Below are 21,386 nucleotides of genomic sequence, written 5' to 3'. Positions count from 1 at the left end.
TAAGTAGGTCCTGCATTTTGTTGTTGTATGTGCTTTTGTCCATGATGACAGTGGCATTGCCCTTGTCGGCTAAGAAGATGACTTTGTCATCTCTCTTTTTTAGTTGAGAAAGCTCAAAGTACGCATCCTTACTGCTGTTGCTAATAGGTGTCTTCGCGTTTTTGAGGATTGCAGTGATTTCCAATCTTGCCACGTCTACAGGAATGTGTCCCAAACCCTTAAGGGCTACGTCGACCTGGGCAATGATATCATCAATTGGGATGTGTTTAGGGGTGACTGCGAAATTCAACTCTTTAGATAGAGCCGATTTCAGGCTGTCAGAAATCGGGCTCTTACTCTGATTGATAGCAATCTTGTCATCGTCTAACTTTTTAAAGTGTGGATCTGGGTTCTTTTTGGACAGGAGGTTGAACTTGGCAATCAGGTTATCTTTGCATTTAGCTGACATTGAGGCGGCTGACGAGGCAGTCATGTTATCTACATGTTCCCAATCAGATGTAGACATTTTTTCTATCAATGTTAAGTGTGATTGCAAGATAGTCTTGTCTAAATTGTCGAGTTCAAATCGGAGCAATCTTATTCTCTCTGAGATCAGGGCTAGGCCAGCCCTAAAAAAGCTCCCTTTAGCATTAGGAGAAGTGACAGCAGCAGATGTCAGTGTAAAGGCGATCAGTATTACCTTAGTGTCGCGGCTGAAGAGATGCCGTGACACTAAGGTAATACCCTCATCTCAAACCTTTATAACATCCTGCCTCACCTGATGATGATTGCTTGTGTTGCGATCAAAACGTCGTGATATTTTTATTATTTTTTCTATCTACGTGGCTTTACCGAAAGAACCAAAGAATACTTAACCATCAATATCTTCTCCTTTTCTCACTCACCCCATGTCACGTGCTCTCCCTGCCCTGTCGGCATCCTCATGCTCTCTCTCTCTCCCTCTTTCTTTACTCTGAATGCACCAGAGTGAACATGAAAGAAATATTATCAGTAAACAAGCGGTGTTTCTTGCCATGATATTCAGGAATGGATTAATTACCATTTCTGATCTGAATGGCAATTATTATTATATCGAGAAACATTGACTCATCTCTTGTACAACTGTATACTTCTATCATCTGACTGGTACTCATTTTCTCACTGCTCTCAACTTACTTTTATTCTTTTCTGAGGCTGCCCAAAAAACTGACGAATGTCACTGCCACCCTTCCTCTTGCTCATGATGACACTGTGAATGACAGTTGACTATAATAAAACTGCTTGCACTTTAATCAAAGAAACACTATAATCCTATTAATCACAATCAAGTGCAGCTATACACTATACTAGACGATTATTTGAACTGGTCCTGGATCCTCCCCCAGGTCGACTCAGCCTCAAACGAGTAACTAGTGTGGTGTGTGAACATCGCCACTGGGGAGACAAAGGCGGCCAGGCGTGGTGAATCCAAGTCCCGGGCGAAGCCGGGTAGTAAAGCTCGTAATTTATAATTGACACACACACATGCACGCGAAGAAGCCTTGTCACTACAGCCGAGTACAGCAAGTACAGCAAGTACAGCATGCGGAACAAGCTGTCTGTGCAGCACACCCAATGCGCATTCTTATGAAGACCAATATCGCCTTGTGCCATTTTTTAATACGATAAGCGTATGCGACAAACTGGCTACACAGTGCACTCAGATTTCCCGGCCACTGGCCACCGACGTGTAAATAATGGAATCAACGTTAAGAGAACCTTCCACTCCGGGCAAGCCTGACATGCTGTGCACGAGTGCCAGGAACGCTGCGTTCCGGCGCCGTAGCACTGCACGGCAATACCAAACGTCGCCTTGAGTCCAGCAGGAACGTTGAAAGAGTGGCGGTAGGCAAAGGGGCGTCAGGTTTAGTGGGCGTGTTACACCTCTCCCTCACCGTGGTGCCCCCCCCCCCCCAGGCTTGGGTGACGAAGTTGATGTGTCGTGACCTATGAGAGGGCCTTGAGTGGAAAAACAACCAAGATCTTCAGCTTGATTCACTGCCTGTCAGCTGAGATGTTCACTTAGTTGTTCAAGTCTTACAAGATGATGATCCCAGCCCAGTAACCCATGACTGTAAAAATGACGTGAATTTGTGTTTTTTACTTTAGATATTTTTTAAACTTATAATTTTGCTTGGATTGTATAGTTTTGCTTGAGAGAGAGGAAACCCACGCTCTTTCGAATGTGAAGGTGTAATGCGACTTGTTTAAATTCACTATAAATTAAAAACATAACCCTTTGTCAATCTACTGCTTCATTAAGTTCTCCCCAGGCTGTCAGTCATGAGGATCGTTTGACCATACTTCACCACATTGGTCAGTGCACGTTGGTGAAAAGGAAGCTGGGTGGGGAGGGTGGCTCAGGGATGATATTAGCTGTGGCTGGGAGTTGAACTCAGATTACCAGGTTCACAGTGCAGTTTCCCCCACTAACCACTGCACCAACATAAGTTTGGATCTCTTTTTATCTGGATATCTCCAGATTGAGTAACTAATTAAATGGAGGACAGATGAAACATGTTTAACTGCTGAATGTTTTTCATCACTGAGGTGGAAAAAAAAATCAGGAGCAACAATAAACGTACCTGCATTAAATAGTTAAAATTTAAGTTAGGTTAAATTAGATTTAACCAATTATTTTAAGATCAATATTATACAACATCACGTTGTCGAGTATTCAGCAATTAACATTACAACGTTTTGGTCAAATATTTTGATGATAATTGTTTTAATACTGAAATAAAAAACTGTGAGAAGCAAGAACAATGATGTACCCCCATCGCATCCGAATGCTGCCTTAACTGGTGAGGTAAAATTAACATTTCTTCTTTCTTACGGATGGATTTTGCATAGCAATTATACATCGATGTCTAAGTTTGAAGTCCAGCTCATGGCTTCATGAGAGAGTGAATGTATTCTAGGCAGTCTTCCTGATTCAGTTGGGCACGTGTTTACCACGTGATGGATTGTTTGCTTGGGTGCTCCGCAGTCACAAGTTGAGATATTCTTTCATCTTCCATTTAAGGAGTAGGTGCCTTAATGTTTCTGCGGATTGTGTGGATGTGGTTCATTTCATATGATAGCCGATACAATTCTCTTAACTTTGACTAAAACTACAAGGTAGCTTTGATCATCTATAATGATGATACCTTTCTGAAACCGGTAGAACTGACACCTATTGAGTTTTAGTTAAATAATATAAAGTGCTGTAAGTAAAAAATAACATATTCTTTGGGTCTTTCGATAAAGTCACGTAGAACAAAAAATTGTACAAAAAACTACGACGTTTCGATCGCAACACAAGCAATCGAGGGGGAAAGCTGCTGAGGCAGGCTATTTTAAAGGTTTGAAATGGGTGTAGCCCAAGGGTCATAAACGAAGTGGGCGGGGCTAGTGATGTGAAAGTGAGAAATTTGCATGTCAATGTAAGATCGGAGAGATTAGCATGTCAATGTAAGATCTCAGAGCCGCCGACAACAAATTTAGTAAAATTATCGTGTTGTCAAACTTCCTAATTCTCTCTCTAAATTTCTCCTTGCTTGTCTGTTCCACACTTAACTTCTAATTTAGCAATCTTTGGAAAAACATATTCTTAGGTTTTTTCGGTAAAGTCACATAGGTAAAAAATTCAAAATAATAAAAATAAAATAAAAATCACGACGTTTCGGAGGCAACACAAGCTTCCGTCTTCAGGTGGAACCGTCACAGCACGATAGCTGTATCAAGTGAGAGAAATTTCTCTCACGATAGCTGTATCAAGTGAGAGAAATTTCTCTAGGCTCATTCAGACGCTGTCTTTCCGACAGACCTGTTCTTCACCTGAGGACGGCTGCTTGCGTTGTGGCCGAAACGTCGTGAGAATTGTATTTTATTATGTTTAATTTTTATTATTTTATTATTTCCCTTCTACGTGACTTTACCGAAAGAACCAAGAAGATGAATCCCTGCAGTCACGAAAGCTTTAAATCGAAATTTGCTTTCTCAAACTTTCGATTTTCTTGCTCTAAACCATTGTCTCTCCTCCGGCCACTGTGGTCCGAAATTCCACACTGCTCCCTCCTTGTCCCCTCGTTTGTTCTGCTGGTCCCCTCGTTTATCCGCCTCCCCGGTCCTCTCTCTGCCCCGGCCCCTCCCCCTTCTCTTTATTTAAGGCCTGTTTGTCTTGGTGTGTGTTGGTGTGGGTTGCTTGTGTTGCAATCGAATTGTCGTATTCTATTATTATTTTATTTTCTACGTGACTTTACAGAAAGAACCAAAGAGTAATTCCTGCAGTCACGAAAGCTTCGAATCTGATTTGTGTCTTATTCGTTACTTTTTGCAGATGCGACTTCCCTTCGCGATTCACATTTCTCCACCATGTGGCAAAGAGCATGTGGCACGTCTATATAAAGCCCTTCTAAAGAGGATACTGGGGCATATACACATATTTTAGAGGATTATGTTTACACTGGAAACCCACAGGACCCTACGCGTTAATGTCACAGTTCAAATACAACGTGATGTTTATATATATGCAACACTTTATCCTTACACATTATTATCATTATAATACCCATAGTCCAACCGTCTTCAAATGTGCTCATGTATCATAGGCTCAGTTCAAAATAAACGATTCGAGGCAGAATCTATTATACATCCCTTAATTACACAAAGGACAGATTTCACCATTGTAAAACTCGACACCTTTAGAAGTCCCACAAGAAATAGCGGGTAAAAAAATATATATGCTGAACAAGTTTTTTTGTGCATTAAAAGTCAACTTTTCCTGTGCATGCATGCGTTAGCACTGTTTTTTTTCCCTGCTCTTGATTCTGATAACAAGAGGCAACAGCACCGCGTAGTATTGCCAGAAAATATTTACAGCTATGCACAGTGTTAAAGATGCTGTCTAGTCAGCTTTGGAGCATTTCCCATTTTGCTGTTAAAAGGAAACATGTTAATTTTTATCTACTAGTAAGAATTTACGAAGAATAAAACTTTTGAAGGACTGCTAAAAAAGATCTCGTAACATTACTTTTATTTTATTACTTAGCAAAGCCCGAGTCTCAAGATTTGTTTGCAAAATTATCCTGCTCTATCTAGGATATGCTATCTAGGATGTGGATTCGATCCCACCCCTGACGCCTGTATATTTGGAGTTCTCTTGGTCCTCCGGGTTTGCCCCTCCACAATGAGAAATATGCGGCAAGAGTATTGGGCTGCTATGAATTTCCACACGATAAGCCACTTCGTTGAGCCATCATTTGTCGACAGGTCGCTTCTGAAAAAGAGCTGTATAGCTCAGTGGGCCTAACGTAGTAAAATATATAAATACAAGTTTTGTTTAAATAGTTTAGTTTAGCAAAAACAGGGGTGTGCATGCAGCGATTTCACTCAGAATAGATAGACAGATTACAAAATCGCCTTGTCCTGGCGAGGAGGCGTCTGATGCAGACCCATCCATTTGCGTTCCTTCGACTCTACATTGAAAGTCTTAAAAGTAATTTATCACCAAATCCAGAATTTCTGAGTTTTCCCCAAAAATTCAATGTGTGCCTTACAAACAAGGACTCATGCAAAGCCCTTCAACGCGACACACTCCGCGACTGTGCAATGCACTCGGATAACGCACTGTAAAACACGATCAAAACCAGTGCGTTCAAGAGTCTGGAGGTAACACATCCAAACGCCGGTCCCCGCTTGCATGAAAAATGCGGGCTTGAAACGGTGTTTTTTTTCACCCAGCCTCCGCGCGTCATTGTAGCACCACCTGGCGTCCGTTCATCATCAATGCAACCCTGGCAGAGAGCGTCGTGCACCAAGGCACCTTGCATTCTCGAGGTCCTAAAAAAATGGTTTACAATGGATTCTAAAGTTATATAACGTTAGAATGTTACAGTGCAATTAGCCAGTCACATTAGGCAACCTTGCATTACGCAGTTATGCTGGGACGCACGTGGGTATTTTATTACAAAACTTAATTATTTTGTATACCTCCTAGGATGCTACGAGTAGCACGGTCATAGAATGATAAATTATAAACATACACATTGTAACTTGTCTAGTTTCAGAACAGAACTGCTTCTCTTCAATTGCCATTATTGATGTGGTGCACTGCGTTCAATGCATTGCTTTTTTACAGTAGCGTACTCGACAATGAGTGTTGTGTAATTGAATTGGATCCTTCCACGACACCACGCGACACCACGTGACACCGTAGATGGTTTATTTAATGGGGCGCGGACATCAGCTGCAGAACTTCCCACCTTCCGTCGGACAGAGCTGGAATTTAGACAAATTAAGTGCCGAACAAACTTTAGTGAGAGGGAAGGAGGTTTGTGTAGTCGTTCATTTTATCATGGGACCTCCCTTGCCAGTATCAAAATATAAGAATAGGTTTTACCCTTTTTGGCAATAAAACAGGTGTTAAGATGTTAAAAAGTCAAACTGAAACCTTTTGCAATAAATCATGTATACATTAACCACAAATACCGGAACTTGTGGAGAGCATACAAACAAAACACATGCTCTGGTAGTATATGCATTGTCTTAATACTAAATGGTCCACACATGACAGGTTTCTTTAGAGCCTAGTCTCAAACAGTGTTAGACCCGAGGAAGCCAAAAGGCGAACAGCACACAGAAAATTAACTATCAGGACATTGAGAGCTCGGGGTGCAGACATGATTCTTTGCAATAGGTTTCAGTTTGGTGTTTTCACATGTTAACACCTGTTTTATTGCCAGAAAAGGTAAACCCTATTGTTATATCATGGATTTTACTTCGTTAGTATTTTTTATTTTACCAGGTAAGGCCCACTGAGCTATATAGCAATTTTTCATCAGTGACCTGGCCACAAATTTTAGCTCAACGAAGTGGCTTATCACGTGGAAATTTATATCAGCCAAACACTGGAAACGCATGTTTCCAAATGTGGAGGGAAACCCCAGAGAAAATCGACGCGACCACGGGGAGAACATGCAAACTCCAAATATTAGAATGTTCAGAGGGGGGCAACTTTCGCCCGTAAGACATCAGTGTGAGGGCCGCCACACATTTGAAACCATTCAATTTTACAGCATGATGAGATGTTTTCCCATTTGTGTACTGTCGAGGGCCGCACGTCAGGGGCCACACTCAAGGCCACCAGGAGCCACCAATGGCCCACGGTCCTTGCAATGAAGAACTCTGCCTCCGAGGCCCATTCGTGTTTTGTGATGCCGCAGGCTGGGTTAAAAAGAGCACATCGGCCAAATGTGACCCACGAGCCATATTTTGAACAGTTCTGGCGTCCACTGCTGATATGCAGCTTGTCGAAATAGTACGTGTATAGTACACGTTCATTCATAGTGCTGTGGACTTTGTTTAAAATGTTTACAATAATCCCTTTCCCAACCTTCTCTGCGATTCAACTAATTCCCATGATTTGACTGTCGTGATTCGAATTGTTGACATTATTGTGAGCATAGCACCTCTGGTTGCGGCATGGCTCACATGACCCAATTGCATGCAACATAGACGGTATGAAAAAAAAGGACGATTGTTCACACGCTCCATTACATGCACGTATCATGAGCATAACTGTTTTTTTTAATCACTGAATCGACACATCGTTGCATGTGCAGTGATCAGACGATGCATTGCCTTGAAACGTTCTTTCACGAGGCAGCCTTTTAATGTGTAACCTTATTCGCACCGTATGTAGCCAACCGTGCTAATTGGAGATGTGGGGGAAGGACAAGAAACTAATCACAAAAAGCAGTTCTAAAGCGATGAGTTTCAGTCTAGATTTAAAGTGCATATATCGTGGCCTCATATCAGGAAGAGCGTTCCAGACGGCCACAGACGCGCACATGCCTGGGCTCAAGTATATGCTGAGCTGCCACTGCACTATTGACTTACCTTCTGCCACACATCCTGTAGGGAACACATATAAGCCCCTACTACCTTTATTTAGGAATAACAATGACACCACGAAAAAGTCAAGATTTAAATAGTTACATTTTATTTCTATCGTAGCAGTTTTCTGTACAGCGCTGATAAACTTTATGAAAACAAACACAAATGTTTCCTTTACACCATTGCTAAAAGATGACCCCAAAACAGATCATTAGGACACTGTACACATTAATCCAGAATATAATTACAAGGCCATACACATAAAAAAAATACACACGCAGAGTGTTAGGCGGTTAACAAAAGTAAATGGTAGGGAAACCAAATTGGTATGCGTTTTTGTGAAAGATTATGTATTATGTAGATCCTACGCGTATTACAAACACACAATTACATTGCTAATGTTTTGACACAGTTCAATGGATGTGTAATTATGAAGACGATACTGCATTCACATTGATTAGTACTGTTGGCTTTAATGCAGTGTAGTGTGCAAGTCTTTTTTTATTACGAGGTGCATGCAAAACAAACAAAAATTGCTAAGACAGACAAATTGTTGGTCCGTACGTGGCACCAACGCATTTATCCAGCACAAAACGACACCAACGTGGAAATAACATCTCCCGACAGATTGATTCAGGCATTTTCTCAAAGACATTCACCAACAAGCAAATCAAGGGTGGCTCCAGTGTTCACGTGTCCTGACAAATTCCGACATAAAGTGCATACAGATTCAAAATGTAAAGTGTGGTTGGGCTGTTTTGTTGGCAACTTGCTGGCCCTTCACACCTCCCAGCGCACATGCCAGATTGATTTGGAATTGTTGGATTCAGAAAACAAAGAAGGATTTCGAGTTTAGTGCATTGGCTCCTTTTAATGCTGTGGTCAAAACAATAAATTCGAGTTGCTTCAAACAGCTGCGAAAGATGATAAAAAACTAACAATAAAAAAAATTACACGATGACGTTTTTCTTTCCTCTCTGCAATGGAAATATTCTGAAGTCTAAGTAGGTTGCCTTTTGTCAAGATTGGACATCTTGTTTCGTGATAATCATATACCCATTGTGCTATGTGCATTAAGCCATAAAGCGAAGTATGTTGCATTTGTGTACCTTCTACCAACGACAAAGCCACTCATCATATGGAAAACAAAGAACTTAGCATTAACACCGGCGGCCTTTGCCCGACATGTTTCTTGGGTCTATTTTATACAACCACAAAGATGCACACACATCAGCTATGCAAAATATAAAGCAGTTCACTCGGTGCATGTGCAAAGCTATCGTCACATCTGAAGTACAAAACCAAACATGTGTATGTTGATTATAAAGCATAATGATTGACAGCAGACGATGCCGAGACCACGAAATTCAATGTGCATGAGAATGTGCTTCAAACTCAAGTTGAAGGCTGGGTTTCGAATCCAGGATCTCACTCGTACTGGACCAGTAGCCGGACTTAAGAATAGCATTATCTAATGAACCATGCAACTACCTTTTCCCAGTAAAAGACCAGGGGACTGTGCTTGTATGCCTACACCAATTATATAAGGCCGTCTTTGTCATTAACATGGCCTGAAATCAGGAAAAGACATGACTGGCCAACGTTTTGGGCAATAGCCTTACTTCAGAGCATTCAAGGACAAAAAGATCGACTTATTATCGTTGGTACCTTGAAAAAACTACCAAATATGAAGATTACATACAAAAAGTGTTAGTAGACACATTCAAGGATTTTCATTCGCAGACATTAAGTATTAATTTCCGTTTAATCTGATATTGGCAAAATATTTAAATTTTAATTCAAAACATGCGATCTCACAACTTTACCACATCGAGGTATTTTTTTTATTTGGCTGCTCTGAAGCCCCAATACCTGTAATATTAATATATTGAATATATATTTGTCATTGTTGTAAAGCAGTGTCAACATGATGTTGATTTATGTTAAACTGTACCTTTTAAAAATAAAATTATAAGCTTGCACAAATACGAATCTCAAGCTTGGATGAAAGCTTATCAACATTTCAAAATTAATAAAGCTTGTGGTTCATTTTACTTTTAAATTAGCGTAGGTGTTTTTTCTCTCTCATTTTGTTCCATTACTGTATATCATAGGTGAAGAGTAAGACATGGCCATTGTGTTCCAAACAATGGCTCACCTGGCAGGATCCAACTTTATTTGACAATCAAACAATTAGTGCACTTTTTTGCGTAAACGTGCCCCCTCCCCCCCTCTCCCTGTCAACTTGTATTGACTGTGGAACGTTTGTAACGTGTTATGGGTTCACTATGCATGGCTTAAAAACAAACTGGCTTGGGCCCTACTAGATTCTCCCAGTGCCTGTTTTCACAGGTCAGAATATCGAATTATATTGGAGGAATCCGATGAGCTATGAAGCTCTTTTTGACATGTCCAGTCGGGGCGGGTAAGAACGTTACAAGATCAGGGAGTGTAGCAAGACAACTTCATATTCACAACTCTCGACAAACCACAGCCTACAATTCATGGACACAGGCAACAACCACATAAATATCTCATGACAGGAAAACGTTTGCATGTGCCAACACCTCATACTTTCTTGTGCTTTGAAGCTGTATGTTCAACTTACGCTCTGTGATATGGCAAGTGCCAATGTATAGTCTTTTATTTCAGCACTTAATGTAGGCAGTGTCAGGCAAGAACATTTTTAAGCTATGATACAAAACAATGCTGGCACCTGAGCGACTGTTTAAAGAGAGATGGGAAAGTGCAGTGGCTGAAAAACATATTTTTGGCCACCAATATCATTTAGAATTGATTCAATAAAGATATGAGTATTGGAGAGCTCCCAATAGATAATAGTAATCTGCTAAGTGCCTGGTAGGCAACATTAACAGAAAAATCGAAAATTGGTTACAATGTATTTTAAGTTGAATAATTGTACATTTCAATACATCAAAATACAAACATGATGATGATAATGACGATAATAAACACAATATTAACAAATTACACAAATGGCTCTTTTAAAAACAAGAGAAACCTCGACAACACTCAAAACAATTACTCGTCAAACTTTGTTCGTTGAAAAATCAACCGCATGATAAAAGGTCAGTAGTTGATAGACTGCATCGCAAGTCCTTTTGGCAAGAATACAGACAAGTGGCATACACAGCACCCTTCTCTACACCTCCACAGTTACGGAGGCATGCCTGCATTGATACATTTCCTACACTAACTTGTCAAAGTGGCCTCACACAGGGGTTTTTGGTAACATATTTCACAGCACACCAACCTAGGCTCACCTAACAAGCCCTCTACAATGATTGAGAAGCAATGGTTTTAATGACCCTTTATCCACCTTCTGAGCAAGCCTATTTCACAGAATATTACTTTAACATAAACAAGATTGTCATTTTTTTTTACAATTGCTCAAAAAGTGAACAAATCGTTCAAGGGTATTTAATGCTCCCGTATATCCTAGGTTGTTAACGTTTATATAGTAATGACCATAATCAGTTATATACGAGCACACAAGTTTAAACAAAACTCAGACACCACACTGAAGACTCTCTGAATGACACCAACATAAGGGCACAAACACACACACACACCTACTTCTAAACACTGACACCTCAACGCAAACCGTTTCACCTACACAGAAGGGGTGACCTACTGCCACGAGAAGTACAGCAAAGCAGAAGTGAAAACTGAACAATATCCACATTGGTGTAATCCAACAGCAACACATACAGCTCACATATCACAACTCACCAGTCCCCTCATTTTGGCATGTAAGTGCATTGAAAGCTGCAACCTCCAAACAGAAAGTTAAAGTAAAAACTGTACGATCGCAAATAAAACCCCAAGTGTTTCTCCTGTCAGACCGTATTCAATCCAAAAGCACACGTACTTAAATTATAGCCTCTTTGACACCCATGCATTAAGATACGATGTTCGATGGTCATCATGAACAAACTTGGAACAGTACTGTGGCTTGTAAACACTAATGGGTCCATTTGTATGTTCGACAATTTCATGCACTTTGAAAATGTAGAGATAAAATGCACCGCAAACCTTTTAAGTGTTTTAACAATATCCAGTTCAAAATACAAGTTCGTCGGGTCTTACAAGAAGTTATTTTGTGTCGAAGAATCCCAAAGCATAAACACTGATCCAGAAAAATAGTTCCATGTGCCTTTTATCTATGGCAAGCCACTTTCAGGTACACAAGATGCATATATACAAATGTATCAATGATCAGGCATGTTGCAGTGTTGATAACTCGTACATTTTTAAGTTTTTCTGATTTCTAAATTTACATGCTCAGGACATATTTCAGAATGTCATTTAATACGTCGGGAACTGTCAGATTTCAAAAAGAAAACCTAAGCGATTTAAAATGTTGAGTATCTCGGGTCATGGATTTTAATCGCATTTAACACTTGAAGGACGTTTAGTTTCTTTAGAGTTATATACAATTGAGCCACAATCGCTTTAAATTTGTATACATCGGACGAGCAGTTTTATTGAAACACGAGAGCTCGACGTGATTTTGCGTGGCACTGACGAAACGCGGTTTGGCTTCATAACGCGCTCTCGCAATTACTCACAAACATATCACCAGTGAAGCATGGCACCGTTATGAAAATATTTGTTTAGACATGGCGCTGACCAAGTTTTTTTTTTCTTCAGAATACAAAATAAATAGGCCAAATATTTGCTACGGTGTCAATCACACACCTTGAATATTCCTGCGGAACTGCACTGCAAGTCGTTATACCACAGACAATAGGTCCTTTTAACAAAATATAAAAAAATTATTTCTCGTTTAAACGAAATTTGTTCAAACGTGATTTTTTTTTAACAGAAGCACTAAATTTACCACTCATTAATGTGAAAAGGCCAGGATTGTAAAGATGAAGCGTGTGATGAAGCTACAATGCTTATGCAATATGCAGGCCCTGTTGACCCATTTTTTTACATTCAGCTTTACCTGGAACTCACCTTGTGGACACTTACAGGAGAAGACATCTAATGGCTACAATATAAAATTGAGCAGGTAGTTACATCAGTGGCGCTGCGCCTTGACAGATAAGTAGTGCAAACAGTCGAGGGTTACAAGCCAAAGATAGTGGTGAACTCGGACAGTATGAACTCCACGATCTGGTTCTGGTAGACAAGGTGGAAGGCCATGCTGCTGCTCTCATTCTCGGGCCGCAGGAGTGTGGGCCCGAACACGATGGCCACGCTCTGCGTCGTCATTCGATTCGCTTCGCCGCACGCGATCACCCTGGAGGCACAAAAAATACGGCCAGGGCGCACTCAGGAAACACCATCAAGAAGGAGGCAGCTCTCGAGCTGAAATCGGAACCTGCGCCGTACCCATCGGAATGCAACGTCAAAAAACCCACTTCAAAGAGCTAAAGAGCTGGTGGTGGTGCCTGTACCATCGGTGCTTTGATGGGTTATCGTTATCATGTAGGCACGTGAATAAACACGCACAACTTACTTTTTCAGGTGCTCAAACAGGGCTTTCATGGTGTCTTTATTTGGCTTGGGGAGTTTTTGCACTTGCTCCTTAATCTTGGTCAACTTCTCCCTGCTGTCTTGGTTCTCTGGGGGATAAACAAAGGAAAAAAAAGAAAGACGAGTGGGATTATGCAATGCCCATGTCAGAACGAGCCAGTATCGGTTAGTCCCTAGGTTATAATTCACAGACCTCTAGCATGAAAAAAACAGGGTTATTTTTGCATAGCGAGTTTGTCTCAGCCCCATAAGAATACACATGTTTGTATACATTCGACTTTGCACTGCAACTTAAGTACTTTTGTGGTCGTGACAGGAGGGTAATTCTAAAGTCATTGATATAATCCTTGTTATTTAATTTGAACCTATCTACGTGACTTTACCGAAAACCCAAAAGAATAGAATAGAATCCTTGTCCCCGATGTTATTTGGTTGTTTTTTTTCAGAAATCATGTTACAATAACGAACAACCTTTTGTCAACCCACAATTCCATTCAGGCCTCCCCTAACCATGTGAGTCATGGTGTTATATGTTTAGTCATACTGCATCATGCTGGTTAGTGTAGGTAGGTAAAGGAAGAGGACCAGGACTGGTTAATATATAATTCGCCACTTATGTTAGCCAGGGACCAAACGCAGGCCAGCTGGGTTCATAAGTAAAGTGTACTAACAACTGCCTGACCACTCCAACCCCTGATATTCATAAAAGGTATATATACACAATGTTTATAGAATTTCAGTGATATCTTATGTCATAATATTGTGTTATGAAGGTCCATTTTCCCAAACCGTTGCCTGTTACATATGTATTATTTTAAGGCAGGATTATTGTCATGTCATTATGCAAGGGCACAGCTCAATATATTCTGACATTTGTAGTTCATAAAATGGTTTGTTTGATGGCATGTTGAAGAGTATGAATATATTGTTGCTTTTGACACTGAGACTTTTTCCAGTAGACTACCTTAGAGTGAGCATTTTATGCTTCAAGTGACATACAATTTTCAACAGGAAAATGCAAGAGTCAACAAAGTACCCGTTGGCTCTGCCAATTACTAAACACGAATCCCGGTTTGGAGTAACAACTATGTAAACTCATTCAGGCATGCATTTTACGCAGTGGCAAGCATTGAAGAATCTCATTTCCAAATAGCTTCAACTTGTTGAAGCTTCTGATAAATTACGGGTCTGAATATTTATCAACAAGCTTAGCTAGTTTCATTTTTTTTGTTTCTTGTAATATGTATTAGAGGAAATATGTTGTACATTTTGGGGATTGGCAGGTTTCAAATAGTTATTGATTAAGCTGAATAGAGTAAAACGTCATGAAGTCAGACTGAAACCAGAATTTGATATGAGCCAGAAAGGTTAAATAAATAAATACAGTACATGCAAACTTGATTTTTTTCCAATTACCACCAAAACAGTTGACGTGCTAATTAAGCAGCATGTGGTAGGAGACGGTGGAAAGCTCGATGCTAATCTTGTGTAGAAAGCTCTAGATGCACTTATTATATGGTGAGTAAGTCTACGATGCTACTACTGACCGTTGTAAGAAATACAATTGATGTGAATGTGCACTACCAATTCTAAGCCTCCAATATTTACTTAACTGTTGTATGTAATTCATTAAACCCATGCAGTTGGATGTGTTCTCTCTATAGCAGTCGGTGCCCTCTCATTTATTTTACAAAAAACTGAAGAACATTTCCAAGCTCATCAGAAAATGTCACCAGCCTTCCACTTCCGATGACCTGAGCTCTTCACGTCCGCTTCACTTCATGGTGATGGTAAGCGACTCGAATGAAACAATAATTTAATAATGATTTACTTATTTTTTGGGTCTGTCGGTAAAGTCACGTAGATAGAACAATAAAATAATAAAAATTAAAATGAAAAGAATGAAAATAATAATAAATCATAAAAATATCACGACGCTTCAACACAATCAATCGTCACCTGATGACCTGATGACGATTGCTTGTGTTGCAATCGAAACGTCGTGATATTTTTTATAATTTTTTTTAATTCACTTTATTTTCCTGCATGAAGGATATGATGATGATTATATTGTTATTATAAAGGATATGATTATGTATGTATGTTGAACTTCTTTCGCACCATATATAGCCAACCGTGCTAATCGGAGGTGCGGGGGAAGGACAACAAACTTATTAAAGTACACAGCTCCAGTGGTTTCCTAACATGGGAAGGAAGAGCATTCCAGACGGCCACATAAGTGCATCTGAAAGCACACGATGCGGTGACCGTCTTTGTTCAAAAGTTAGCCAAAAGCCGCTACTGCGAGAATGACCGGAGTTTGCGTGATGGTTTATGCTCGTTGACGAGATCAACAAGGCAAGGTGCATTTGTGGCGAGCACTTTGCGTGTAATGAATGCAACCTTCGGAGATGCTTTTGAAAATGGAAATATGACCAGCAGTTAAAATTAGTTGAAAGGCCGGGAATGACGTATTTTTTTCGGGAGGTGGTAATTGTAATGAACGTGCAGGTGCCGTGTCACATACTTATGGCACTAATGAAGAGATCAAACTGGTTGAATGGGAAGAGGGGCTCAGGAAGCTCCCGGAAGAACATCTTGAGGGCTCCGGTGATGACGTGGATGTCTTCCCAGTGGCTCTCATCCAAGCTCACCTTCTCTTCTGCACAGCACAAGAACAGAGAATGGCTTGGAACTTGGCACATAACACTCTGGTCACTTTGGGGGAATGCAGTGGAGAGGAGCTAAGCGAGCATTTGGTCACGAACCTAAGTTTACCACCAGTGATGGACTGGCACAAAAAAATCAACCCAGGCATTTGCAAACACACCAGCCCAAATTGCCATGGGATCTCATTGGTCCATTTGGGTTGGCCCAAAAAACAAATGGACCGGTAAGGAAGAATTTCTTGGGCTGCCGAATAGTGCAATATATTTTACACAGACCTGCCCATCAGCACTCGGAATGAATAGGCCCACTGAACAATTGCGCTGACTGCCCTATGTCCAGTCCGGGCCTGCTCACCGCCAACCACCATGAGAAGCGCCTGACAGTATTGCTAAGCGGACTCCCCACATCATATATGCACCTCCCTGCTCACCAATAAATCTTGCATTTAAAAAACAACGCCGCTTTTAAAGAATGTCCTTCGCAAAAGCTGAATTGGTTATTAATCATACGTTCATATTGTATGGCATTTGCAGGCTATGGGGAACACACATTATTAAAAAAGCAGGGTGAACTAAATATAAACAAGACTTTTCAGATTAGAGTCAATTTACATGACTAATAAAGCCCATGCTTATTTTCTTCTGTAATGTTTTCATAACGTAAGTAGATCAGTCACTGGATTTAATATCTGTAATGGTGCATTGTTGCACGACAGATATTCCAATATATTACACGGAACATTTATAAAACTAAATATATTGAGCTTTGCAATTAATTAAATGTTTTATTCATCATTATTTTGCAGGCACTTACCGCAGCTGACATTAAAAAGCCTTTTGTGTAATCCAGTGGCAAAACAGCTTTATGTGCAAATAAAATGACTTCATACACAGCTGATACAATCACTATTAACTGCAACAGGCAACTTCTTAAACCTGGAACGATTTGTGACCCAGTTACATAGGTCTGTAATCCGCATTGTTAATTTCCTTGTATATTATCACGAAAGGCCGTTCAGGATTGATTTAAAGGTTTACCCTCGTGTGGCATGTCATTTGCGAATTGGCATCACCATCTTTCATCCCTTACCATGATCCACAAGGAAGCGCAGCTTCTGTATCGTGGCCAAGTTCCCGCTAACCCGGTAGATTCCATCTATGCAGAGTCCTGAAAAGAAAGAAAAAAACACAGAAATGTCGAAAGCTTTCAAATTGCATTGTACGGCGATGGTTATTGAACATCAGCCACCACTACACTATAATACGGCACTTGAAAACTTTTTGTATTTTTTTTACTAGGTAAGGGCTGCTCAGGTATATAGCTCTTTTTCAGAAGAGACTTGGCCACAAATGATTGCTAAATGAAGTGGCTTGTCACGTGGAAAGTTAAGGCAGCCGAATACTCTCAATGCATGTTTCAAAATGGAGAGAAAAACTGGAGGACTCGGAGAAAAATCTGCGCAACTGCAGGGAGAACATGCAAACTCAAAATATACAAGTGTCAGGGTAAAGTTCTAGATTTGAAGCTTTCGTGACTGCAAGGATTCATACTCTTAGTTCTTTCGGTAAAGTCACGTAGGTAAAAAATTGAAATTAAAATTAATAAAAATAAAACAATAAAAATCACGACGTTTCGGAGGCAACGGAAGCTTGTGTTGCCTCCGAAACGTCGTGATTTTTTATTATTTTATTTTTATTAATTAAAAAAATGAAATAAAAATTCATAAAAATAAAACAATAAAAATCACGTTTCGGAGGCAACACAAGCTTCCGTTGCCTCCGAAACGTCGTGATTTTTATTGTTTTATTTTTATTAATTTTTATTTCATTTTTTTACCTACGTGACTTTACCGAAAGAACTAAGAGTATGTCAGGGTCAAGATAGAACCCACGACCTCCTGTATACTAGAAGAGGTAGTAAACATCTCGCCACTGTGGGGAGAAGTTTTCTTCGGATTGCACCGGTGAATAGGAGATGAACACACTATGCATCTGCGTTTCCACCATTGAAAGGATGCAATACTACACTGTGACCGATTCCATTGGTTCTGCTGTGTAAATGATGCCGATTTTCTAATAATTCGGGTTACCAATTCATTTTTTGTGTGAAAAAGATTTATTTGAATAAAAAAATAGTAAAATCAGATGAAAATCAGATGAAAATGTAGAGGGTTTTTAAAAATACTTAGCCTACTTGTGAAAAGGATAAACACATGTGTATGTCTTCTTGGTTCTTTCGGTAAAGTCACGTAGAAGGGAAGTAATAAAATAATAAAAATAAAACATAATAAAATAATTCTCACGACGTTTCGGCCACTACGCAAGCAGCCGTCCTCAGGTGAAACCAGGTCTGTCGAGGCGACAGCGTCTGAACTTCAGGTGAAACCAGGTCTGTCGAGGCGACAGCGTCTGAACTTCAGACACTGTCGCCTCAGACGCTGTCGCCTCGACAGACCTGGTTTCACCTGAGGACGGCTGCTTGCGTTGTGGCCGAAACGTCGTGAGAATTATTTTATTATGTTTTACTTTTATTATTTTATTACTTCCCTTCTACGTGACTTTACCGAAAGAACCAAGAAGATGAATCCCTGCAGTCACGAAAGCTTTAAATCGAAACATGTGTATATCCTTTATATTTTGGCAAATGAATGTATTTATGACACCGTCAATATTTTCCAGTGAAAATAAGCTACATGTCAGATTGCGTACGATCTACAGGTTACGACTAAAATAATGGGAAAATCCTGGTGACTGTCAACGATAAACAATTGTGTAGTGGAAAATGATAAGTTGCCCAATCCATGCAAATACTTTACTTTTGGAAAAAGTCAAGATCGTTAATCCTACTTTCTAATTGGAAACTCAGTGACACACAATGCATAAAGCTGCCTTCATCATTGATTAATGGAAAAACATGTGTTGCAGCATAATTTGACGTGCCAAAATGACTACCGCATTCCTGTAATTTATATACAATTTCTAAAGCACATCAAAGATTAAGTGTGTGTTAAACGTAATGGGCATTTCATACGTCAATAATATTTATTTATTTATTTCCACATACATTTGAGGCTGAACTTGAGCCTTCATATAACGCACAAATGCAAAGTAATTTCCATCAGGAAATATTTCAATGACTTGAATATACTAAATAACTGCAACATAATAAGCTGCAACATGCAGATGTACCAGTCACAAGTGTGGTCTATTATATCCACTTTCTATAGGTGTTCATGGCACAGATTAGTGTGAAGAAAACAATCAAAATACGCAGTTCGATGCGTACTGACTTGCACCGCTGATTGGTGATGTCAAAAGAAGTTAAAACATTTCAGAATGTGCACATTGGCAGTCTGATAACTTGCACTGGGTCCATAAACAGTCCTGACAGAACTGGTTTAGCAACCATCAACAAAGGGTTTGTCTGTTACCCAGTGGCTAAAATTAGTTCACGATATGCCGAGATAAAAACTAGTCATCAGAATTAGTTTTTATGCGATTCTCATCTGGTCTCTCTATTTAAGCACTATGAAGAAGGCCCATTTGCTAAAAATGTCACCTGTTGTTTTTTCTTAAGGCAATGGTGTTAGTGAAGAATGTGTTGAGTGCTTTGTTAATTGTGCTTGTGCACCACTGGCGATGCAACATCACCAAATAAATCACCAAAAGTTGTGTGACTAAACAGAACGTAGCAATTGTTTAACCAATGCATCACAATAAAACACTATACAAGTCATTTAAGTGTAAGCTATTTTCATTCTGTTACGAAAAAAACAAAAAGCAAGTCACCACGCAAGACTTAAACACACACTTATTGACCCTTGGGAGAAGTAAGTGAAGTTCTTAAAAGCGTACATAGGGGGCGCTATTAAACTGTGGAATTACACAGCAATCACCCAAAGAAGTGGTTCAATCATAATTTTGGAGCTTTCGTGACTGCAGGAATTATTCTTTGGTTCTTTCGGTAAAGTCATGTATAAAGATAAAATAATAAATTAAATAATAGCATACGACGTTTCGATTGCAACACAAGCAATCATCATCAGGTATAAATGATATAGCAACAAAAAATCTAACCAGAAAACTATAGACAGATATATAAGCAGACAGATATCACCAAGATACATAGAGAGAGTAACACAGGTACAGAGAGGGGGATCGTCTCTGTGGGGTGGCCTTAAATAGACAGAGGGGGGCGGAGGCAGAGAGAGGGAGGGGTTAGAGAAAAAATTAACATGTAAATTTTGAATTAAAAGTGGCTGAAATCCCAGCATAAACATACATTGTACCAAACAATTTAATCTTGCATTAATTCGATTCTCTTTATATTCTTTGGGTCTTTGGGTAAAGTAACGTGACTTTACCGAAAGACCCAAAGAATGTGAATTCCTGCAGTCACGAAAGCTTTAAGTCGAGATCTATTCTCTTTGTTTTAAATAACATAATGACCAATTACACATCAGTATGGAACTCTTGAAATACATAAGGTGCACATTCAGGAAGAGTATTTTTAAAAAAAGGTCAGGCGGTCAAACACTGTTTACCTCTTTTGTCAACAGTCTCGATGCTGAGTTGGACAAACTTGGGCACGGCGGTGTTTTCCCGTTCACACAGCATTGCCAATGGACAGCCAAACACTTGCTCTGCGTCAAAAGAGAAACCAAGCAGCAAAACCATTAACGATGTCACCTTGCCAATTGACCTCGGCCATCACACAGTGACGGATGTGGCGGCTGCGATGTGACAACGCTTGCATCTCATAGGGCCCGGCGACGGAACTCTCACCTTTGATGAGGCCTTTGTCTCTCAGTGACTGGATTGGTGGCCTCTTCGGAAAGAATTTCATCAATTTCCTTTTGGCTTTCTTTTTGTCCGTGCTTTCCACCACTGCTGGTTTACTGACTGCTAGTGAACAAAGGAGAGGGAAAAAAACGGGTATATTCGAAATAAAATTAGTCATTATCATCATTTATTCACTGCAGGATGACGACCTCCCCATGTCATCGTCATGTCCCATGCTCCTGCATGCGCTGATTTAATCGCGCCATTTACACGCTAGTCATCCCTCTTGAGCAAAACTATACTTTGGCTGAAATTCCACGGCCAAACTCATCCACTGTCCAACATTCAATTCTTAACGGTCAATGCGATGTCTCTGAATAAAAGTAGACAAGTGAACAATGCAATTGCTCGAGGCAGATGTAAGAGTAAAGTGTAGTATCTCTTGTCGTCCTCTTATCACCTCACCTATTATTTAGGGGAAAGGCAATATTTCTTGTTATCTGCAGTCCAGGTGATTCACAATGAATGAAC

The 21,386-nt window shown here is 40.0% G+C and overlaps 1 protein-coding gene across 4 annotated transcripts in view; it reads right to left on the bottom strand.

Moving 5' to 3' along the window:
• Positions 1-7,979: 7,979 nt before the first annotated feature.
• Positions 7,980-21,386, bottom strand: part of LOC144943680 (rho GTPase-activating protein 15-like) — an 81,314-nt gene continuing 67,907 nt past the window's right edge. For 3 of the 4 annotated variants that reach the window (XM_078871404.1, XM_078871433.1, XM_078871423.1), the window contains 6 exons: positions 20,859-20,978; positions 20,618-20,716; positions 17,164-17,241; positions 15,932-16,066; positions 13,388-13,493; positions 7,980-13,168 (listed from right to left, as the gene is read on the bottom strand). In XM_078871404.1, the coding sequence (XP_078727530.1) occupies positions 12,994-13,168; positions 13,388-13,493; positions 15,932-16,066; positions 17,164-17,241; positions 20,618-20,716; positions 20,859-20,978 (713 nt within the window). In that variant the 3' untranslated portion in view covers positions 7,980-12,993. The remainder of the gene's footprint in view (positions 13,169-13,387; positions 13,494-15,931; positions 16,067-17,163; positions 17,242-20,617; positions 20,717-20,858; positions 20,979-21,386) is intronic. The other variant, XM_078871414.1, reaches the window with a different exon arrangement.

This window comes from Lampetra fluviatilis, chromosome 2 (genome assembly GCF_964198595.1).
Source record: "Lampetra fluviatilis chromosome 2, kcLamFluv1.1, whole genome shotgun sequence".
Classification (NCBI taxonomy): Eukaryota; Metazoa; Chordata; class Hyperoartia; order Petromyzontiformes; family Petromyzontidae; genus Lampetra; species Lampetra fluviatilis.
The sequence above is the reverse complement of the archived record's forward strand: the minus strand, read 5'-3'. Positions and strand labels throughout refer to the sequence as shown.